The sequence below is a fragment of the Aethalodelphis obliquidens genome, unplaced genomic scaffold (assembly GCF_003676395.1).
Source record: "Aethalodelphis obliquidens isolate GAN/ISIS:26980383/991018 unplaced genomic scaffold, ASM367639v1 scaffold16, whole genome shotgun sequence".
Classification (NCBI taxonomy): domain Eukaryota; kingdom Metazoa; phylum Chordata; class Mammalia; order Artiodactyla; family Delphinidae; genus Aethalodelphis; species Aethalodelphis obliquidens.
This window is the reverse complement of record NW_020837960.1, coordinates 31,942,056-31,957,779: the sequence shown is the minus strand read 5'-3', so window position 1 is coordinate 31,957,779 and position 15,724 is coordinate 31,942,056. Positions and strand designations below refer to the sequence as shown.

Sequence of the window (15,724 nt, the reverse complement as noted above, 5' to 3'; positions counted from 1 at the left end):
GCCGATGCAGGGGACACGGGTTCGTGCCCCGGTCCGGGAAGATCCCACATGCCGCAGAGCGGCTGGGCCCGCGAGCCATGGCCACTGAGCCTGCCTGTCCGGAGCCTGTGCTCCGCAACAGGAGAGGCCACAACAGTGAGAGGCCCGCGTACCACAGAAAAAATAAAAGTAAAAAATAAAATATAACTGAACTCATTTCTGAGGAGTCTGTTTAGTTCTTTTTCAAACCCACCTTTTTAAAAAATCCTTTTGTATTAGTTCCTTTTGAGCATCAACCATGTATTTATCATTTCCGTGTCTCAAACTCCTGGCAACAGCCTATCCAGACCAGGCATTCAGTAAATGTTAGTTAAAATTAACAATGTCATTTAACAACATTTATGTAGTGGACGCTGTATTCAGTTACTATACTACGTACTATGACAAGAATCAAAGAATGTAGAAGGCAGAACTTCTATCCTTAAGATGGTTTTATTTTAGATAATAAATAGGTAACCATGAATTCAGAGCATATGAAAACTTATATTTTTGCAAAATATACTATAATGTTCCATGTCTGGAGCCTTACGCATTAAAATATTGATAACTATATTTAGAGAGAAGCATTTAAAGCTAATCAAAATTAAGGATACCATCAACATACTTTAAAGATGATTAACAGGGAAAGGGGTGGGAAAATTTTTAGTTAATTTATTTTTGGCTGTGTTGGGTCTTCGTTGCTGCATGCGGGCTTTCTCTAGTTGCGGGGAGCGGGGGCTACTCTTCATTGCGGTGCGCGGGCTTCTCATTGCGGTGGCTTCTCTTGTTGCGGAGCACGGGCTCTAGGCGTGCGGGCTTCAGTAGTTGTGGCACGTGGGCTTCAGTAGTTGTGGCTCGTGGGCTCTAGAGTGCAGGCTCAGTAGTTGTGGCGCACGGGCTTAGCTGCTCCGCAGCATGTGGGATCTTCCCGGACCAGGGCTCGAACCCGTGTGCCCTGCATTGGCAGGTGTATTCTTAACCACTGAGCCACCAGGGAAGTCCCCATAAATTGTTTTTGAAATAAAGGAGCCTATGAAAATAATTTTTGCTCAAGATGTAGTAAAACTCAAAATTATTTACCTTGGAGTATAGATTTTTAAGTTCTAACATAAAATGTTATCTTATTAATTTTTTGTAAAGGGTCTATAAGTAGATCTTAAAGCATAATGCGTTGTTCCAGAGCAGTTTCTTGCCAGCATGAATACTAATACTTTACAGTTATCTGACCTCGAAGTGATAAAGAACTGGTGTCCTTTCCAATGCTAATTTTAACACATATCTGAAGGAAGCTAGCTGAACCTGATAGCCTCTGAAAGTCTGTAACAGAAAAAATTGAATATACAGTGTCAAATAAAAATGGAAGCCACCATGAGTCACCGTTAGAATATAAGCTAATAATTTATTAAAATAACAACGTCCACTTTTTAGAAAAAAAAAACTGGAGTTGAGTGTTCTGCCTCATCATTTTAAATCATGCCTGTCTAGAGTAAGATCCTTGTTCAGTGCAACACATCTAACACTGGTAAATGGCAGGTTAACCAAAAGAGTTAAGGGGGGCAATGATAAAACGTGGCTTTGTTACCCAAACTCAGGCCCAGGTGCCTGCCGCTCAAGCAGCCCTGTTCACACTTTGATTTTTAGCCCCGAAAGACCCATTTTCATACTTCTGACCTCCAAAACTATAAAATAATAAAATTATGTTGGGTTAAGCTAGGTTTGTGATAGCTTTACACCAGCAATAGGAAGCTCTAGATAGGAACAGAAATATGTAGCAAGTGGAAACCATACGTGTGCGTGCGCGCATGTGCATGTGTGTACACACACACTTAGAAAACTGCTGTTTTTATCGATCTGCAGCAATACTGTAAATTAATGCACTTGCTTTAAATTCAGATTCTCTGGCCACCCTTCCCGATCCAATCGCAGACTCTTAGCCTATCTTGTACAGAAAGTGTGGTTTTGCCACCATTATTTAGATGACAAGTGCTTTGAAATAAATATAACAGAGGGCTGTGTTGGGAGTGAGTGGGTGTCTGGGGAAGACTTCTTTGAGAAGGTGTCATGTGAGCAGGTCTGAAGCTGAGGAGGGAGCTGGCAGAGGGTTTCAGGTGGAAGGGATGCCCAGGAGTGAGTCCTGACCTGAGGGTTCACCTGGGCTGATAAAGAGTGAATGGGGCGCTGTGAGCAAAAGACCAACAGCTGCAGATGAAGAGGTGAGCAAAGGCTCTCACGTAGGGTCTGGGAGGTGATGGAGGAGGTTGGATGTTCTCAGTGGGGAAGAATCACGGGAAGGTGTGAAACTGTAGAGTGACAGGCGCTGACTTACACTTCACATGTCTGCTTGTGGGTAGAGAGGGGTTTCCAGAGGGGAAGGAAGGGAAGCAGGTTTGCAGTGGTGCAGATGACAGTTCGCAGTGGCTGGCACCAGCGCGGTAGCCGTGGCAGTGGAGAGAAGTAGACAGATTTGGGATGCAGGTTGAAGGCAGAGCTGATGTGGGGCTGTGTGGGTGGTGATGGACTTTCTAATCCAAAAAAAGACTGGAGGGGTCAAAGGCGAGTGAGCGAAGAATGCCCTCATGAAATTGTTAACCCCTTAGGTTTTGAATAATGCAGATTGTCAGTCCTGAGTGTTTGAAAATACTGAGCGATGAATAGCACCATTTTATACAATCAGCTAGAACACGGGGAGATGCCTGTTGTTTGGTTGGAAAGAAATTTATAGAATTATTTTGACCATAACATTTTAAATAAGGACAGCTCCAAATCACTCCTAAAAATAAATGCATAAAAAACCTCAGAGGAGAATATTTTATATGATTCATCATTTTGCTACATTTACAATCAGAAAAGTCATCATAATTTCTAATCTTAATTTAAACAGTTAAAACCATGTTCTTTTTTTCTTTGTGGAAAGGGGAAAATTGAGCAACTTTTAAAAATCTCTTCATAGAGTTGAAATTGTTACTAAAACTCTTAACCTCATTTACATAAAACAGGGAATGTTTGTAAACATTTGTACACGTGCACATTTTGATCTTTCTTGAACTAGGTCAGTACTTGGGAGCTTAATTATAGGCCAGAGTTGGTGTGGTAGGTATCTTGAAAAGAGCCTTTTTAATTCTGAATAATTTAGTAGCTGAAGGAAGATGTAATTTAATCATTTGGCACAAAATTGAGTAATTGGATTTTTTCTTCAGAAGGCTCTTGGGTACCAGCTTGATTTTCCTCCCACTGAATCTTTTAAGAATGTGATAACTGGATTGTTGTAGGTTGGTGCTTCAATTGCAAGCTTAATCTTGCAGAATTTTGAAAGCTGTATATGTATTGATTTTATTGATCAAAATCTGAAAATATAATCACTGGATTTCAAATGCATTTGTCATATCTAAATACATTGCATGACAGATTATCGCTGTGGTTGAAATACAGTGACATGTTTCAAAGTAATAGCCAATGCTCATTTTAAACATCACTAATTTGGGAAATTTGTTGTTGGGGTAAAAAGTATTTTGTGGGACTAATGGTCAATCAATATTGACAAACAAATCCTCTTTCTGGCCATGTGTCTCTCCCTCTCTCCCTCTACCCTCCTCCCCCCTCCCCCCTCCCTTCACCCCACCTCCCTTGCCCCCCACCCGGTGGCAGATGGTACGTGAACAATACACCACGACCACAGAAGGCACCCACATAGAGCGGCCAGAGAACCAGTCTGTCTACAAAATCGGCATCTATGGCTGGAGAAAGCGTTGCCTCTACTTATTTGTTCTTCTTTTGCTCATCATCCTCCTTGTGAATCTTGCTCTTACAATTTGGATTCTTAAAGTGATGTGGTTTTCCCCAGTAAGTATTTTTTTTCCTGATAAACATGTTCTTGTTTTGTTTGTGCGGTCACTTCATCCACATTGTATCAACAGAAGCTTCCTTTCATGCAGTTAATGTTGGTTTCCTGTCTGGATCAGAATTTTCAGTAGCAAAAAATAATATAACATTCACTTTTCTCTTTTACCTTTTTTAAATAATTTCACTGTGAACTGTAGCGTGTTGGTTTTCATTGCAGTGCTGTATCCTGGTTGTGCTGGTGGCTGCCCGAATCTGTACGTATGTTAAAACTCATAGAGCTATAAGCCTGAAGAGTCCATTTTATGGCATCTTAATTTTTAAAAAATTTTAAATAGTAATGGTAAGATTTTTTTTTTCTGACATGTTGGTGGGCTCTTGCATGTTCTTATAAAGTGATTATTTAAATCTTATATGCATTTCCTAAATAGTCCTTTGTATTTACACAAGACGTAATAAAATACTGAATATTGAATAAAAACCACTAAAGTTTTAAATAAAGTGTTTAAGAGAAATACAGTAAAGTGCGGATAGGAAATCTATGAAAAGGCATACATGATTTAAGTTGATACTAAAAGAAGTGAAGAAGAAAGCAAAAACAAATCTCTTTTTAACAGACAGGGATGGGTCACCTGCATGTTACAGAAGATGGACTTCGCCTGGAGGGGGAATCGGAGTTTTTATTCCCACTGTATGCCAAAGAAATACACTCCAGAGTGGTAAGCAGATGAGGACACATTTAAATAATTTGTGTTTCATGAGAAATAAATAATGGTGAAACACAGAAAGTTTGCTTTTCTGATGAAAGGTGTGCACGCGTCAACACTGCATGTTTCCCTGGCCACATGCCTTGGGTGGGCCCTAGCGAGCGACCGCCATGGTCACACCCAAAACCTTGCCTGGAAACCCCCAGCCCCGCCCCAGCGGATTTCTGCTTACATCTCATTGACCGGAATTGTATCACTTGGGTCTCCCTCCCTGCAGGACAGGCTGAGAAAGCATTTAGCCTTTGCAGCCCCTGCGGTGGAAGCCAGAAAAAGAATAGTGTTGGAGAGAATCCATTGGATCAGACGACCAGAGTGGTTCCTGGGACAACTTATTGTCTAGGCCCGGGAGTGGGCCTCACAGCTCTGACCTGGGCCATGTCCTCCCTTTCAGGGAAAATGATAAAAAAAAAAAAAAAAAAAGAGCCTGGAAGTTGGCGCCTGAAGACGGTTCCGTCATGGAACTGTCCCTTGCTGGCTGTTACTTTGGGAGAGCCGTCATTTAATCTCTTTGAGCTCAATTTCCTCATCTGTATGTGAGGAGTAATGCTACCTCCTTCAAAGTGTGGAGATGAAAGGAGAGGCTGGATGGTAAAAATCGCTGGTGAATTTTTAGCTCTTATTATCCTGCTGGTTATTTCAAAACACAGCAAAGACAAGTAGTAAGGTCACGCCATTGGATGAAAGGTGAGACAATGGCAAATCCATCTGCTTCCACAAAGCAAGTTGGAGAATTTCTGACCTGCTAGCGTTCCAAAGCACTCCTGAAACTTCTTTCCTTCTGAAAAATCGTATTATACCCCCCAACTTGGGAAGATATTTGGTTCCCTCTGAGTGGCATAAACCCGCCTGAATCCAGTAGCCAAATTACTGCGTTCCTTTTGAAGAAAACTGTTACAGAAGAGCCAGCAATCTTCTGTGAGACAAAGCCTCCGCTCAGACTGTGACCCCACTTACGTGCTCATAAAGCCACTGTATCTTCCAACAAAAAGCTCTAAAAACGTAGGCATCCAACAGATTTTAAAAGCTCTTTTGAAATTGTGAGAAGCCTTTGGCGTTTTGAAGATAATATGGTATTTATTTATAGAAGAGCTAACTGCTCTCTGATTTACCTTTTAAACATATATCATGTCCTGGACATAAATTATGAGAAATGAAATTTTAATTCCTTGGAAAAGACAAAACACTGATTAAAACTTCATTGTTTCAGCTCTTCACCTTGAGAACGGACTTGGTCCATTGTAACCAGTGCACACAGGCTCTGTAAACCCAGGAGGTTATCATATTTTGTGGGGGAAAAAAATAATGCATTTACCCGCTTCACACAACATAATCCAAGTTTAAAAAATAGTTTTAGCCGCAAATTGATAGGTTCACAGGATCTATGACATGGGGGAAATTCTTTTGTGTAAATCCTCAATTTATATACAAATTCAAAGGTCTAGTCATTTTAAATAGTCTGTATTTGGCTAACATTGTAAATCTGTTTTTAGGACTCATCTCTGCTTCTGCAGTCCACACAGAATGTGACTGTAAGTGCACGCAACCCGGAAGGAGAAGTTACAGGCAGGTTAAAAGTGGGTGAGTCCAGCTTCATAACAGTGCTTTGCGTGTGTGTGGTCCATGAACAGTTGTGCTGAATGGATCCATTTGTTTCTTTTTTCTTCTAGAGAATTCAAAGTTATTTATGAGCAATCAAAGTATGAGTTTTCTAAATATCATGCTGTGTGGACCACGGAGACTAGTTCAGGTGGTGGGAGGACAGTCTGAAGTATTTTAAGTGAAGTTATTTTGGTTCCAAGAAATAAGAGGACCATTTAAGGTAGTACAAGAAACAATGATTGTTGGCAGGATACAAAATAATCTCACAGAGACTGAGGAAAGGAAACAAAGTAGCTGCCCTCAAGAAAAGAAAGACCAGGGCTGGAGAATCAAAGTATTCATCCTCTCTCTCCCTCTCTCCCCCTCCCTTTCTCCTTCTCTCTACCATGTTCCCCTCCTTTCCATGAATCTCTGTCCATGATTTTCACTTGGTAGCATGGTTGCACCAGTTCTAACTCTACAGGACTCTCTGGTTCTTCATCCGATTGGCTATAGTTCTCAACACCAGCCAACTTGGTCTTCAGTGTCATGAATTCTCAATTCACAGCAAAGTACTCTAATTGGCCCAATTACTCTGTTCAACCAACTGCCCTTAGCTGAGCCACGTACACCCATCCGATCAGCTAAGACCAAAGAATATGGTCACGTGGGAGAGAGGTCCTTTGGAATTGAGCGCAGAGAGCAAAAGGATTAGAAAGAAAGAATATCGATGGAAGAAATAACAAAAGAGCAAACAGCTGGTGAAAGGAATATACCTTCTCTACACCATCAACACTTTATAGATTTGCTAAATCTAAGAAATTGGATGGCTCTCCAGATTATGGGGAAATAGCTGACAAGTGTACTACCAACACAGGCAGGTAGCTTTCCGTGTCCCCCTTTTTTAATGGCTGTTGTTACAGAACAATAATGTTACATTGGAAGGTACAGCCATATCTTAACTTTATGATTCCTTTTATTACAGTAATACATGAGTTCCATAGCCTGTGTTCTGATTTAATCTTTATAACTTTTTCTAAATGATAAATTGTATTTCTCTTTTGCTTAGAAGCTTGTTTTATCACCAAGTCCAGTGAAATTCTCAATAAATCTAGAGATGAACCTGAGCTTACACAGCATACATGTTCATGATACTTGTCTAAACCAAATCATATTTCTTTATAAATTATGTTGTATTATGAATTGTGTCTACCATTTCTTAAATTTCTTAAAAATTTTTAACTGACTGTAGCTTTTAAATGTTTGAGGGAGGGCTTCCCTGGTGGTGCAGTGGTTGAGAGTCTGCCTGCCGATGCAGGGGACACGGGTTCGTGCCCCGGTCCGGGAGGATCCCACATGCTGTGGAGCGGCTGGGCCCGTGAGCCATGGCCACTGAGCCTGCGCGTCCGGAGCCTGTGCTCCGCAACGGGAGAGGCCACAGCAGTGAGAGGCCTGCATTCATTCAACAAACATTTATTGAATGCCTATGTGCTACTTTCTATATGCTGTCAAGTAATTAATAACATTTAGAGTGTGTAATTATTTTTTAGGAGTTCTAAAAGTAAAAGATTCATTTTATATTCTTCTGAAAATGATTTAACACAAATACTCATTTTCACATTTAATTTTTTGCTAAGTGTGGATTTTCATATATAGAGGAGTTAAAGATAACATAAATCTGTCTCCACTTTCGTGGATGAAATAATGGAAGCACTGAAAAGCTAATTTTCTCAAAAACACACAGCTAGTTAGTAGAGAAGCCAAACCAGGAGTCACCTTAGGACTTGCTTCTCCAACAGGGGTGTTTCCACCACCCTCCCTCTCTACTCAGATTTCATTAAATCATGGCACACCGGGAACTGTCCTAGTTGCTGCAAATATGGTGTTGTTTTTGTCACCAAGGAATTCACGTTTAAAAAAAAGTTTCCCATCAGAATTACTTTAAACTGTTAACCTCAAATTTTGAGTTTTAACCTTAGTGTTTCATACCTGAGGTAGAGTTAAAATAAGTGATTTCTGTTAAACCTTTGGTTGGAAAGCCTCTGCTATACTGAGAATCCTGAACTCGGAAATATTCAGCTCACCAAATCCAAGACGATTTTCAGTAAATGACTTCCCACAGTCACACTCATCCCAGCCTCACACTTCCTGGGAGAAGTTAAATTTAGCCAATCTGGATATTAAAATGTGATTTATGTGAACTAGACAAAGTAATCCCATTTAATTAAATGAATAATTGTTTATTACTAAGACCACTGAAAAAATTGACAACCAATACAATCAAAGCCAAAAGTCTTAAATTCCAAAAGGAATCAAACATGGGAAAGCAAGCATCAGCAGCTAGCATTTCAAATCCTGGAACTAAAAGACAACAAATTGTGAACGACAGTGGAACCTTCTAGTTGTAAATGCAGCTCTGGTTACTACAGTTAATGTTCTCTTGACTTCGAATAATAGAAACCAATTCTGGTTAGCTTCAAAATAAGACTTTTTAGCTGAATGGGGTCAATTTTGGCAATTCCTATTTGCCTGAAATTTTCTGTTTCATCTAGGTTTTCAACTTTATTTGCATAGAAGTCTACATAGTACTCTCTTTTTGTTTTTTTAATTTCTTCCATTTCAATGGCATTATTTTAATGGCTACATAATAGTCCAAGGAATATATATAATTATAAATATAATTATAAAATTATATTATAAATATATTTATTGTAAATACAATATACAATAATATTATTGCATATTATATATATATATACACACACACACACACACAATAATTTGATTATGTAATACTCAAAAATTGGAGTTAGGTTATTCCATTCAGTCAATGACACAGTTCTTAATTCAGGCCACTCATATATTTAGGAGATATTCAATAAATACTTGTTGAATGAATGAATGGAGGAATGAATAAAAGACTGTGTAGGAAGGGATGGGCTGGAAAGCCAGCTTAAGTGTGGGAGAGAGTTCTAGGAGATGGGGTGCGGGAAGATGGCCTGTCCAGGGTGCTCCAGAGTGGACAAGGGTTCAAGTATAAGCCTGAGCCACAGCTTTGAGGGATTTGGGGTCATAAGTGGGAAACAAACTCAAAATTTCTCAGGTAAAACAGAAGAGAGAAATTTAACAAAGAAAGGAGTAAAAAACAAGGGGTTAGCATCACTGTTCACAACAGTCAAAACATAGAAACAACCTGTGTCTATAGACAGATGAATGAATAAAGAAGATGTGGTATACACACACACACACACACATAATATATATATACATTGTGTATATATACAGTGGAATACTACTCAGTCATGAAAAAGAAGGAAATAATGCCATTTGCAGCAACATGGATGGAGCTAGAGATTATCATACTAAGTGAAGTAAGACAGAGAAAGACAAATATATGATATCACTTATATGTGGAATCTAAAATATGACACAAATGAACTTATCTATGAAACAGAAACAGACTCACAGACATAGAGAACAGACTGTGGTTGCCGAGGGGGTGGGGGAGGGGTGGATTGGGAATTTGGGATTAGCAGATGCAAACTAGTATATATAGGATGAATAAACAAGTCCTACTATATAACGCAGGGAACTATACTCAATATCCTGTGATAAACCATAATGGAAAAGAATATGAAAAAGAATATATTTATAACTGAATCACCTTGCTGTACAGCAGAAATTAATACAACATCGTAAATCAACTACACTTCAATAAAATAAAGTTTTAAAAAACAGTGGGTTCCTCCAAGGCAATTGCTGTGAACAGCACTGGAGCCCTTTCCTGGTTATTATAGGTCCATGAACTCATGTGCTTGGATGTAACAGACTAGCCTAAAGAACAGAGTCAAGCTATACAGATAAGAGTCACTGACTCCAGGCTTATAAAGGTGAACCTAGTAACACAAGATGATACCAAAGCATTAGTAGAATGAACTTAACCGCAGTTTTATACTTCCAGTCCAGCATCTTCTGTGATACGATATTTGCAGCAGCAGAATAAATCTTTCCTTTTCTCAAAGGACTCTGTGACATTTGTTTTTGTTGTTGTTGTTGTTTGTTTTTTTTTTTTTTGCGGTACACGGGCCTCTCACCGCTGCGGCCCCTCTCGTCGCGGAGCACAGGCTCTGGACGCGCAGGCCCAGCGGCCATGGCCCACGGGCCCAGCTGCTCCGCGGCATGTGGGATCTTCCCGGACTGGGGCACGAACCCGTGTCCCCCGCATCGGCAGGTGGACTCTCAACCACTGCGCCACCAGAGAAGCCCTGAGTTTTATTTCTTAAAGAACTCTGCTGCACATGAGGGTGACTTACTCAGCTCTAATGCATGTCCAGCAAGGTTATAAAGACTAGTAGAATATTAATGAAAGTTAAAAGATTTAATTATAAACTCACTTACTTTAAGAGATGATTATTCCTGTGGTGGGCTTGTTATCACTTGGAGCACAGTTTCTTTTGAAGTGGAAAACATATTTAAACTGAACATTCTATGTCTATATTTTTTATAAAGTGAAGATGGAATTTTATCCGCCTCTGTGCGTTTGTTTGGGTACCCCCTCTACCTGGAATCTCGCATTCTCCCTTCATCAGGGAAGCATGAACTCTTCCAGGTCAGCCCAGACATCCCCTTCCCTGAGGTGTCATCCTTGACCCCCCAAGAGGGACAGGAATTCCTTGTCAGGGTTCTCACTGGACACTGTCCATGGTTGTATCACGGCACTTATCAGATTGCCCTGGGACTGGACTTACATGCTTTTTTCTTCAGTAGACTATGAAATCCTATAAGTTGTGAACTGCATCTCCTCTTTTATGTAGCCTCAATTCTTAGCACGAAACCTTGAACATAAAAGCATACAATAAATTTGTGCTGAATGGAAGAGACTCACTTTCCTGAATTTTCTTTGATTTGAGGATTTATGTAGCTTTGTTACTCATGAAAATTATGCAACTAAACTCATTTGTTGAATATTTCATCAATGTATATGAAACAATGGCTACAGAAAAAATGTCATTTAGTTTAACCACTTTCACTTGATAAATTCTCCTCAAATTGTTATATGAACGTCCAATAAGCTAAACAGTGAACTCTTATTGGATAAATTACTCCAGTTTTTTCCTCTTGATTCTAAACTCAACTTCAAATTCATCACTTAATGCAAATCAGTGTTTGTATGATAAATATGTAAGATAGATCAGTGACCCAGAAGAGGTGAATAGTGACACCGAATCACAGGATAACTGAGTTTGGGTGAAAGCTCAGGAGAGCAAAAATACAGGCAACTATCACAAAATAAAGCCAGGCTTCCTTAAGAGAAAGGAGATAAAACAGAGAGAAAAAAATGTGTTCCACTTTGTAACATGTGAACACATGCACATTTAAATGAAGAATCTTTGGAGGGTTCTGAGGTACAAATTAGTGAAAAAACATAAGAATATGTTGCTGACAGTATCCAAAACTGATTAATGTATTCGTTGAAAAGCTTCTATTTAATTTCTAGCAGGTACCAGTCAACTTGAATGAGTACTGTGAGAGACACAGGGACACATACACGAAATCTACAAGTATCCATTTCACAATAAACTTACTTTTCTAGATAAGAAAATAGAACTAACAAAAGAATGAAGGAACACTTGTAGTTCCTTAAGCAAATGCTGAACGCTATGCTGCTAAGGTTAGAAGGACAGGAAACACAGAGAAATCAGAAAACATAAAATGATGGATACCCAACTGTACCAATGAGAGACATTGAACAAGATCTCACACGCTGAAGGTACAGCGTCCCCAGTGCCTGGCACACAGAAGCACACATTAAACATGTGCTGAGTACAGTCGTAATTTAAAAGCCAGTGGGTCAGAGATTGGGATTGGCGTATATACACTAATATGTATAAGGTAGATAACTGATAAGAACCTGCTGTATAGCAAAAACGAACAAACAAACAGAAAAAGTTCATGTGAAAGGAGTAAGCTTGGAGGAGAAAGTGATGCCCTGTCCCTGAAATAGAAAGAAGGGCTGGAGAAGACAGAAATGGCTGAGATGAAGGTGAAGGGCAGAAACTTGAGGGTGTGTTTCCGTGGTGATGTCTGTTTGCTCCATGAAGTAGGAGGTGAGGATTAGGGCAGAGGCAAGAATCTGAGTGTGACTCAATCATTGTCTGCGTTAACTTTGGCCATTGAAGGAAGCCATTCATAAGATGGTCTTTCACAAATCTCACATTTCAGAATATAAAACCCTCAGTTGGTTAATACTCAAAAGAATACCAATTTCAGTAATCTGCGTAGAAGAATCATATTATTTTTGGCAAGTTTTAAAAACCTGAAAAAATTAATTTTTATATAATCCATTCATACGTATATTTGATATAGATCAACATACATGTGACCTACATTAATTTTAATAATATAATAGATTTTGGCTTAGGACTTAACATTTAATCACAGAATCAAAAAAATTACTGGTAACAAATCTTAAATGTTTAGTGATTTGGTACTGCTGGGTGCCATGGCATGTGTAACACTGCAGAGACTACACACTTTATACTAAAATGCTTCAATTCGTTCTTTAGGTCCCAAAATGGTAGAGGTCCAGAGTCAGCAGTTTCAGATCAACTCCAAGGACAGCAAGCCACTGTTTACTGTTGATGAAAAGGCAGTTGTGGTTGGTACAGATAAACTTCGAGTAACTGGTATGTAGTAGCTCTTTATTTTTAATTAAGGAATAATTGACAAACAACATTAGTTTCAGGTGTACAACATAAGCGTTCAATATTTGTATATATTGTGACACGATCCCCACAGTAAGTCTAATTAACGATAATTAACAATAAGTCTAATTAACAATAAGTCTAATCCCCACAATAAGTCCATCACCACACATACTTAAAACTTCTTTCTTGTGACGAGAGCTTTTAAGATCTACTTTCTTAGCAACTTGCAAATACACAAATACGTGGTACCTGTAGTCGCCATGCTGTATATCACATCCCTGCGACTTATTTGTCTTATAACTGGAAGTTTGTACCTTTGACCACCTCCACCCATTTTGTCCACCTCCCAACACTCACTTCTTGCAACCATCAGTCTGTTCTCTGTGTCTGTGAGTTGTTTTTGTTTTGTTGTTTGTTTTTTAGATTCTACGTATCAGTGAGATCATATAGTACTTATCTTTCTCTGACTTTTTTCACTGAGCATAATTCCCTCGAGGTCCATCCATGTTGTGGCAAAGGGCAGGATTTCCTTCTTTTTCTGGCTGAATAATATTCCATTGTGTATATACCACATCTTCTGTATCCATTCATCTGTAGTAACTCTTAAGAAAAACAGTATCGCATGGAGGGCACTTCCGCAAAAGCAAATTGCAGTTTTGGCAAGTTTACTGTGGAATATTTCAGGCCGATAAGAAAAAGTTACTGTAGTTTGAATTTGTTGACTTTTCTTCATGGCATTTCTTTTGAAATTCTTTGACACTCTCTTAGAAGAATGAAATCTTCCTCACAAATCTTTACCCACTTTTTTTTCCCCACCATATTGTTTCCTTTTATCTCTTTCCAATTGGTGTAACCCAAAGGCTTTACACAGAATTAGAAAACTACCACAGCCATCATATAATTCCAACTGTGTTGGGAAAATTGCACCAAAAAACAAAACTTGATTTATTCTTTATGTCATACGACTCCATAGTTGCTACAATGATGGTTGCTACAATTTCGTTACATAGTTGCTACAATTCGTTACATAGTTGCTACAATTTCGTTACATATGCTACATAGTTGCTACATAGTTGCTACAATTTCGTTAAATATGTAAAATACGAGAAGAATATTTTTATAAACGTTAATTTTTCCAAGTAAATTCCCATTCAAGCTTTTCTCCACTACGTACTATAAAAGTTTGATCTCTGTGTTAAATGGATTGATTTCAAGTAGCCTTTGGAGTTTCTTGGATCAGCAAAAGCAGCAGCAGTTGACAGCCAAGCAAAGAGGAGTGAGAAGCGACAGAGAACCAGGTCATCTGGGGGCAGAGAAAGAGAATTCAATGCTTGGCTATACACTCTTCCCTGTGGCCACTTGCCCTGAGCGTGGGGCATAAGGGGAGGGACTCAGTGGTCTTTCTTTAAGGCGGCCCCTCCAGATTCCCGAGTTGCAGGACATCCTGACCTGAACACACATCAAGAAGTGCTTTCTTGCCGTTGCCTTTGTCTCAAGAACTCAAAGAGTAACGTGAAATCCCTCGTCCGTTCTTAAACAGCTGCCGTATATACTCTAGTCAACGGGGAAACTGAAAAATCATTTTTAAATCAAATTCATGGAGGAGATTAAACAATTTCACCACCCCAGTTTGAAATTGATCTCGGCCTTCAGCAGTCTCATTTTTCCCCCTAAAAATAGAATTGTCACCAAGTGACCAAAATCAGCATGTCTCCTTTACTAACCCCAGTCGCAGAACATGGTATTGGGGCAGCATCAAAATGTCATCTTCAAAAAAATATTTTATCCCGTCGCCAGAACTGGCTTCTGGAAGATGATGCACGGTTGGGTACTTCGGTTCCTTGGCAGTGATTCGCTGGGCGGGGTCCATTCCCCAACATTTAGGAAGGAAAACAGGGCCCTGTAAGAGTATCCAGTCTCATCACTAAGGGGAAAGACACAATCTAGCAATAAGGCAGTTCAATCCCTTCATCCTTCTCTGATTAGCTGAACGGGATTGCATGTGTCACAAGTGACGACGTAGACATCCTGGAGGCACCCACAAAGCCACCCACAAAAGAGGACCTGGAAAGTAAGGTTTCAGCCACTGAAGAAGTGAAGGTAAACACAGCGGGGGAGTCCATGTCCCTTACAGATGTGAAGACGGATCTCTAGCAGCTGCTCAGAGAGGACCACACCCTTCAAGCACACGCTCAACACATCCAGCTCCGGACCCAGTCATGCAGCTCTGTGGACAGTTGATGACCTGCTCCATCGGTTAACAGCCCTTCAGCTGAAAGGAACAAAAGGCCCAATTAAAACTGGCTTCAACTCTAAGGACACACATGATCCCACAGGAGGTCTCCAGGCTGATTCATTCGGTGTTTTCCTCCAGCTCTGCTTCTCTCCTGACTTTCCCCTTTCAGTGGTGGTGAATGGTCCCATCAATTCCAAGGGTCACTTCCTTGTGCAGTGACTTCTCCAAACTTCCATAAGAGGACCTTGATGGCCTCAGGGGGTCTGTGCCCCTTAAGTTGTCCTTCCAGCCTAAATTTTTCTCATATTAAATTGCTTGCGTTTCTTTTTTTTTTTTGCGGTACACGGGCCTCTCACTGTTGTGGCCTCTCCCGTTGCGGAGCACAGGCTCCGGACGCGCAGGCTCAGCGGCCATGGCTCACGGGCCCAGCCGCTCCGTGGCATATGGGATCTTCCCGGACTGGGGCACGAACCCGTGTCCCCTGCATCAGCAGGCAGACTCTCAGCCACTGCGCCACCAGAGAAGCCCTGGTTTGTAATTTTGAAAGTTCACTTTGTACTGACGGGTGGAGCCCAAGACCG

The 15,724-nt window shown here is 40.2% G+C and overlaps 1 protein-coding gene across 2 annotated transcripts in view; it reads left to right on the top strand.

Moving 5' to 3' along the window:
* SGCG (sarcoglycan gamma) overlaps positions 1 to 15,724 on the top strand; it is a 44,775-nt gene that overhangs the window by 16,221 nt on the left and 12,830 nt on the right. For both annotated transcript variants that reach the window (XM_027116699.1, XM_027116698.1), the window contains exons 2-5: positions 3,664 to 3,858; positions 4,473 to 4,574; positions 6,113 to 6,200; positions 12,767 to 12,886. In XM_027116699.1, coding sequence (XP_026972500.1) covers positions 3,664 to 3,858; positions 4,473 to 4,574; positions 6,113 to 6,200; positions 12,767 to 12,886 — 505 coding nt within the window. The remainder of the gene's footprint in view (positions 1 to 3,663; positions 3,859 to 4,472; positions 4,575 to 6,112; positions 6,201 to 12,766; positions 12,887 to 15,724) is intronic.